The 7,528-nt window shown below is 43.5% G+C and overlaps 1 protein-coding gene across 1 annotated transcript; it reads right to left on the bottom strand.

Annotated features, from left to right (window-relative positions):
• Positions 1-6,497: 6,497 nt before the first annotated feature.
• On the bottom strand, positions 6,498-7,265 carry LOC125555720. The gene has a single exon (XM_048718580.1). It carries the CDS (start codon positions 7,220-7,222, stop codon positions 6,743-6,745), a length of 480 nt encoding a protein of 159 aa, XP_048574537.1. The 5' UTR covers positions 7,223-7,265; the 3' UTR covers positions 6,498-6,742.
• Between the last annotated feature and the right edge of the window lie 263 nt (positions 7,266-7,528).

The following is a 7,528-nucleotide window of genomic DNA, read 5'->3' as shown; positions in this document are numbered from 1 at the left end:
AGGGTGCCCCCTGCCCCCGTATATAAAGGAGCAAGGGGGGAGGCCGGCCGGCCCTTGCTGGGCGCGCCAGGAGGAGGATTCCTCCTCCTAGTAGGAGTAGGACTCCCCTTTCCTACTCCTACTAGGAGGGGGAAAGGAAGGAGGAGAGGGAGAAGGAAAGGGGCGCCCCCCCCCTTCCCTAGTCCAATTCGGACCAGAGGGGGTGGGGGCGCGCGGCCTGCCCTGGCCGGCCCTCTCTCTCCACTAAGGCCCATGTGGCCCATTACTTCTCCCGGGAGGGGTTCCGGTAACCCTCCGGCAATCCGGTTTTCTCCGAAATCACCCGGAACACTTCCCGTGTCTGAATATAGTCATCCAATATATCAATCTTTATGTCTCGACCATTCCGAGACTCCTCGTCATGTCCATGATCACATCCGCGACTTCGAACTACCTTAGGTACATCAAATCACATAAACTCATAATACCAAACATTAAGCGTGCGGACCCTACGGGTTCGAGAGCTATGTAGACATGACCGAGACACGTCTCCAGTCAATAACCAATAGCGGAACCTGGATGCTCATATTGGCTCCTACATATTCTACGAAGATCTTTATCGGTCAAACCGCATAACAACATTCGTTGTTCCCTTTGTCATCGGTATCTTACTTGCCCGAGATTCAATCGTCAGTATCTCAATACCTAGCTCAATCTCATTACCGGCAAGTCTCTTTACTCGTTCCGTAATGCATCATCCCGCAACTAACTCATTAGTTACATTGCTTGCAAGGCTTATAGTGATGTGCATTACCGAGAGGGCCCAGAGATACCTCTCCGAAAATCGGAGTAACAAATCCTAATCTCGATCTATTCCAACTCAACAAGTACCATCGAAGACACCTATAGAGCACCTTTATAATCACCCAGTTACGTTGTGATGTTTGGTAGCACACAAAGTGTTCCTCTGGTAATCAGGAGTTGCATAATCTCATAGTCATAGGAACATGTATAAGTCATGAAGAAGCAATAGTAGTAAACTAAAATGATCAAGTGTTAAGCTAATGATACGTCTCCAACGTATCTATAATTTTTGATTGCTCCATGTTATATTATCTACTATTTTTTGCCTGTTTTAGGGTTTTGAACAAAAGGAATATCAAACGGAGTCCAAACGGAATGAAACCTTCGGGAATGTGATTTTCTCAATGAACAAGACCCAGGAGACTTGGACCCTACATCAAGACACAAAAGAGGAGGCCACGAGGTAGGGGGCGCGCCTCCCCCCTAGGCGCGCCCTCCACCCTCATGGGCCCCCTGTTGCTCCACCGACGTACTTCTTCCTCCTATATATACCTACGTACCCCCAAACGATCAGAAACGGAGCCAAAAACCTAATTCCACCGCCGCAACTTTCTATATCCACGAGATCCCATCTTGGGGCCTGTTTCGGAGCTCCGCCGGAGGGGGCATCGTTCACGGAGGGCTTCTACATCAACACCATAGCCGCTCCGATGAAGTGTGAGTAGTTTACCTCAGACCTACGGGTCCATAGTTATTAGCTAGATGGCTTCTTCTCTCTTTCTGGATCTCAATACAATGTTCTCCCCCTCTCTTGTGGAGAACTATTCGATGTAATCTTATTTTTGCGGTGTGTTTGTTGAGACCGATGAATTGTGGGTTTATGATCAAGTCTATCTATGAAAAATATTTGAATCTTCTCTGAATTCTTTTATGTATGATTGGTTATCTTTGCAAGTCTCTTCGAATTATCAGTTTGGTTTGGCCTACCAGATTGATCTTTCTTGCAATGGAGAAGTGCTTAGCTTTGGGTTCAATCATGCGGTGTCCTTTCCCAGTGACAGTAGGGGCAGCAAGGCACGTATTGTATTGTTGCCATCGAGGATAACAAGATGGGGTTTTCATCATATTGCATGAGTTTATCCCTCTACATCATGTCATCTTGCTTAAGGCGTTACTCTGTTTTTAACTTAATACTCTAGATGCATGCTGGATAGCGGTCGATGAGTGGAGTAATAGTAGTAGATGCAGGCAGGAGTCGGTCTACTTGTCTCGGACGTGATGCCTATATACATGATCATACCTAGATATTATCATAACTATGCTTAATTCTGCCAATTGCTCAACAGTAATTTGTTCACTCACCGTAGAATACTTATGCTGTCGAGAGAAGCCACTAGTGAAACCTATGGCCCCCGGGTCTATCTTCATCATATTAATCTCCTACTACTTAGTTATTTCGTTTGCTCTTTGCTTTGCCTTTATTTTACTTTGCATCTTTATCACAAAAATATCAAAAATATTATCTTATCATATCTATCAGATCTCACTCTCGTAAGTGGCCGTGTAGGGATTGACAACCCCTATCCGCGTTGGTTGCGAGGATTTATTTGTTTTGTGCACGTACGAGGGACTCACGCGTGGCCTCCTACTGGATTGATACCTTAGTTCTCAAAAATTGAGGAAAATACTTACGCTACTTTGCTGCATCATCCCTTTCTCTTCGGGGAAAACCAATGCAGTGCTCAAGAGGTAGTAGCTAACGGAATGGGTCAAGTCAATCACATCATTCTTCTAATGATGTGATCCCAGTTATCAAATAACAACTCATGTCCATGGTTAGGAAACATAACCATCTTTGACCAATGAGCTAGTTAAGTAGAGGCAATACTAGTGACACTCTGTTTGTCTATGTATTCACACATGTATTATGTTTCCGGTTAATACAATTCTAGCATGAAAACAATTATCATGAAATAAGGAAATAAATAATAACTTTATTATTGCCTCTAGGGCATATTTCCTTCATCTACTACAACAAAGTTTGCTCGACTCTGACGAAGGAGGGGCGATGATGGCGACGTGCCTTTGGCTCGCTCCAGTGTTCTGGAGGCTACGTCTCCTCTAGCCTCTATGACTTGTATGTATCCAGTGACCTCGGCCCTGGCTGCCTGGATCTATGCCCCTTCCAGTTCTTGGCTTGCTAGCATCCCGGTCCTTGCCGCGCACTTTCATTGCCCCCTCGCCCCGCCACCTTCCCAAGTCCGGCAACTTTGCTGCCCCACGTCATGTCCAATGCACACGTGTCCAACATGGCTTCCATTCTTGGATGTGGTTTTTTACCTACTTTTGACTTTTGACTCTCGGTTTCTGATCCGATGGCTATGGGATTGCAAATACCCAAGCCGGGCGAAATTCTTCCTCCGCTTGGCGATGCTGGCAGCGGCGACACTCACGAGAGTTGTCTCCTCCTTAGAGGCGTTGCCATGGCCTCTCTCTGAGCCCCTCTTTTAGCACCAGGGGAAAACCTTGGTTTGATTCTTTGGATCGGGTAGCGACGGTACTCTACGTCGTGATCCTTCTTGATGGCGTTGTCTTGTGCTCACGACATACCCGTTGTTAGACTTGTGGATGTAGGACGTCATGTAGGTTGAGACTGCTCCTCAAGCTAGGGGTGTAGGTGTGTTGTTTGCTTGTTCGGCCGGGCACCTCTTGTCTCTCTGGGCACCGTGTTCACGCCACCTTGTATTCATGCATGTGTTGTACTCCCTCCGTCCCATAATAGAAGAGCGTTTTTTACACTGCACCAGTGTAAAAAATGCTCTTATATTATGGGTCGGAGGGAGTACCTTACTTATACTCATTCTCTTTTTTTCTGTCAATGGAAAGACGTGCATGCTTTGCGTATTCGTGAAAAAGAAATGTATACACTCTGCTCTGTATTGTAGTGCGTGTAAATTTTTTGAGAAGTCAAACTTTGCAAACTTTGACCAAGAGTATAGAGAAAATAATTTATTTACAATACCAAATATATAAAATATGAAACTTATCCTTATAATCAATCTAATCCTATATGTTTGGCATTCTAAATGTAAGTTATTTTCCAAAAAAACTTGGTCAAAGTTTGTGAGATTTGACTTTTTGAAAATTGGATCTGCACTAGATTATGAAACGAAGGGAGTATGATATTACATTATTACTATACATTTATTACTATTATTTTAGTTTAGATTATGGGTGGGCATGGCAATGGGGCATCCTCGTTTTAGTTTTTCTTTGCTTAGCATCTCCATATTAAGAAAAATTAGGGACGGCCGTCATGTCTAGGTTTATTAAAACTCAATAATGTTTACATCATCTACGAGCTTACTGACAATAATGCCAGGGGACTCGTCCAACCAACTAAATAAAGTCTTATTACACTAACTGAAATGAGCTAGTACATGAGCCACTTGATTACAAGATCCATACCAAATGCTTACAAACGACATTCCCAATTGAAGTATTAATGTCCACATATTTTGTGAATATTGCCGCCCCCGAGTCCCGCTATATGCTTGCTCCATCAGATTATTTGCAAAGAATTTGATTCAACTTCTACCCAGTTACACCCATAGGAGTTAGCAAAAACCAGCCCGTCTCGCATGGCCAAGGCTTATGTTGTTATTGCATCCACGATGACGACTAGTATAAACTTGCATTGGTCTTCCAAAAAATTAACTTTGTCATCACGCAGGATAGCCGCTGTTGCACCAACTCATATCACTATGATTAAAAACAAACGAAGTCCAAGTATTGAGCAATATGTGCCGCTTACTGCGAGGCACATTGCTGCCTCGCCTGCAGGGCGCGGGCTAGCCCAGTAGGACGTAGGACGTCATGCCGGCGTCACTAGAATTTACTTCCCCCCCCCCCCCCCTTTTACTTTTATTTTATATTTAAAATAAATGCATATATGAAAAAATACTTAATAAATTAAAAACATGATTTTTCAATAAAATTTAACATAGTATAAAACATTTGTTAATATAGTTTTTAAAAATGTTGATAACTTTCAGAAAAAAAGTTTGTGACAGTGAAAAAATGTATCCGTGTTTCAAAACAAATGTACAAAAGTTTTATAAAAGATGTATACAGTATAAAAAATGATTCAAATATTCCTGCGCTTCAAAAAAAATCATGTCACTTAGTAAAAATGTTATATACAATGAAAAAAAATGTTCCCGTGGGTTCAATTTTTTATTTCCATTAAAAAATTACGTGACATTTTAAAATAATCGCCTGTTTCCATAAAACGTCCGTGAAAATTTCAAAAATGTTTATACAATTTCAGCCGCCACCACATGGCGTGTTCGCGGCGCTCCCTCTGGATTTTTATTTTCTTTTGTTCGAGTTTTCAGGTTATAGATGAGTTTTTTTTACTTTTCGAGTTTTGCCTGATTTTCTCTTCGGGTTGGAGTTTTTCTTTCAAGCACAGCTGTGCTTCTTGGTAAAAAAAATGTTTCGATGAGAAACACATATTTACTTTTCGTGGTAGCATAGATTTGCTTCCGCGAGAAACATAGTTATGCTTCTTGAAAAGGGGAAAAAATGTGTGCTTTCACGAGAAGCACAAAGTTGCTTCTACTAGAAACACAACTATGCTTCTCGAAACAAATAATGTATGCTTCTACGAGGAGTACATATTTGCTTTCGTGAGAAGTACAACTATGTTTTCTCACGTTAAAAAAGTGCTTCTTGAAAAGGAAAAAGAAGTGAAAAATGGCAACCATGCTTCTGGGCTCCGGTATTTTCTTCTTGTTTTGTTATCGGTGTTTTTTGTAACTGTATTTCTTAGATTTTGATTTTTACTTGATTTTATTTTTTATTTTATATTTCCTAAAAAATTTGTCGAAACTAAGTAACATGCAATCTAGTTTCGAAGATCTTGACGTGAGAAATTCAACGGTGAAACGGTTTGGAATTCGGCCGCACGGTTCTATAGATAAAATGTTTTGAATAAACGAAACTACAAAAAGAAAAAAAAACACTCTGTTTGCAACAAGTGGCGCACATCACAGAAAGTTGGATGGCCTTTGTAATGGGTACCTCTTTAGTACTTATTTCGCGGCCTTTGTAAGGGGTACCTCTTTAGTACTTATTTAGCGACATATAGGCCTCACGAAGTATGTACAACACATCCTATCTACGTATTGTCCTTGGGTCAAATCCAAGAAAACAAATGGATGAATCCGGATAGATATGAACCCACTTCAAAAACACATTTCTAAATGCCAAAAAAATCTGAAAAAAAGTTGCACGCATACATCTCCACATTCATGTATGCACAAAAAGTTTTGCCCAAAAATAGCTTCTTCTTTGGCATGTGCGAAACAAAATGTGTCATGAAACACTATGTAGAAGCACTGAGATTTGTCTTTTTTGCAGAGGTGTCATGAAACACATAATACTTTGTGCCGCACACATATTGTGCGAACATATACATGTGAAATATTGTTTTGATTTTTTAAATGATTTTTTAAAATGTTAAAACCCATTTAATATCTGTTTTTAACAAGCAGGTTCATATTCAGGACGTGCCTTCTCCCAAATCCAGCTCAAACTGCCATACACAACACAACCAACAAAGCAAATCCAGCTAGTAGCCTAGTACAGTAGTACTTAATTTAGGTGCGTAGAAATAAGATCGGTACTTATATGCCGTTCAAAAAAGAAAGTGACGACACCAAACATTTGCATTTAAGCTAAGCTCATACTACATCCGTGCAAATACAGCTTGTTAAACTGTAAATCCGACACTACGACACACGACTGACGACGGTACAATCTACTACTACCTCGTTGAAACTTGAAACACACAACAGATTAACCGACAACAGAGCTGAGATCGACCTAGCCGCAACATTATTCAACACTACAAGCAGTTGCAGCAGCTACCTAGGCGGGCGACGGGTCGATCGATCTACGGGTTGTAGTAGACGATCTTGATCTCGGTGACGCCGTGGCAGTTGCCGCCGGGGACGGAGTGCTCGAAGCAGTGGTTGCCGCTGTTGCATCCGGCGGTGGGGCAGTGTCCCTGCAGCGGGCTCCCGTGCGGGGTGACGGAGACGCGGATGGGCATGTTGGCCTGGTCGGTGCTCACCTCGTAGTACGCCCCGCCGTCGTGGCCCAGGTGGAACTTGGCCACGGCGGCGCCTTGCGCCGACACGCTCCCCGACCACGAGCACACGTCGAACGACTCGTGCTTCCCGTTGGGGAGCAGCCAGCCGTTGGGGAAGAGGACCTTGCTGTCCGCCACCGCCGCGATACCCAGGTTCAGGTCGTGGCCGCACAGGTTCTGCACCGTCACCTTGTGGCCACCGCAGCCTTGACCGGCGGCGGACATGGCCGTCGCGGACAGTGCCACGAGCAGCAGGAGGGCAAGGGGCTTGGAGGCCGCCATTGTTAGCTAGCTAGCTGTATGGTGCTATTGGACGGGAGGTCGAGGAAGAAGTGAGGCTTTCACTGCTTTGGGGTGAGGTTTATGGCTCAGGTTTGCGGGGGTATTTATAGGCGGAGAAGCTTCATTAGGGCTTTGGGAGGATGGTTCGGGATTGTAGCCGCGTCTGATATTCGCTACCTAGTCACTTAGTTGCTGTGATTAAAAAACTACACCAATCATTGTTACCACGACGAGGTAGAGACGCCGGTGTGGCACTGAGCCGTGTCGACTGTCGACTGGGACCGAGCTCGACGTTGCATGAGAAAA

The sequence above is a fragment of the Triticum urartu genome, chromosome 5 (genome assembly GCF_003073215.2).
Source record: "Triticum urartu cultivar G1812 chromosome 5, Tu2.1, whole genome shotgun sequence".
NCBI classification, from domain to species: domain Eukaryota; kingdom Viridiplantae; phylum Streptophyta; class Magnoliopsida; order Poales; family Poaceae; genus Triticum; species Triticum urartu.
Note: the sequence above shows the minus strand (reverse complement) of the source record. Positions and strands in the feature narration are given on the sequence as shown.

What these genes read in the sequence shown, in the direction of transcription:
- LOC125555720 (XM_048718580.1), bottom strand. Translation starts at nt 7,222, where the DNA reads ATGGCGGCCTCCAAGCCCCTTGCCCTCCTGCTGCTCGTGGCACTGTCC.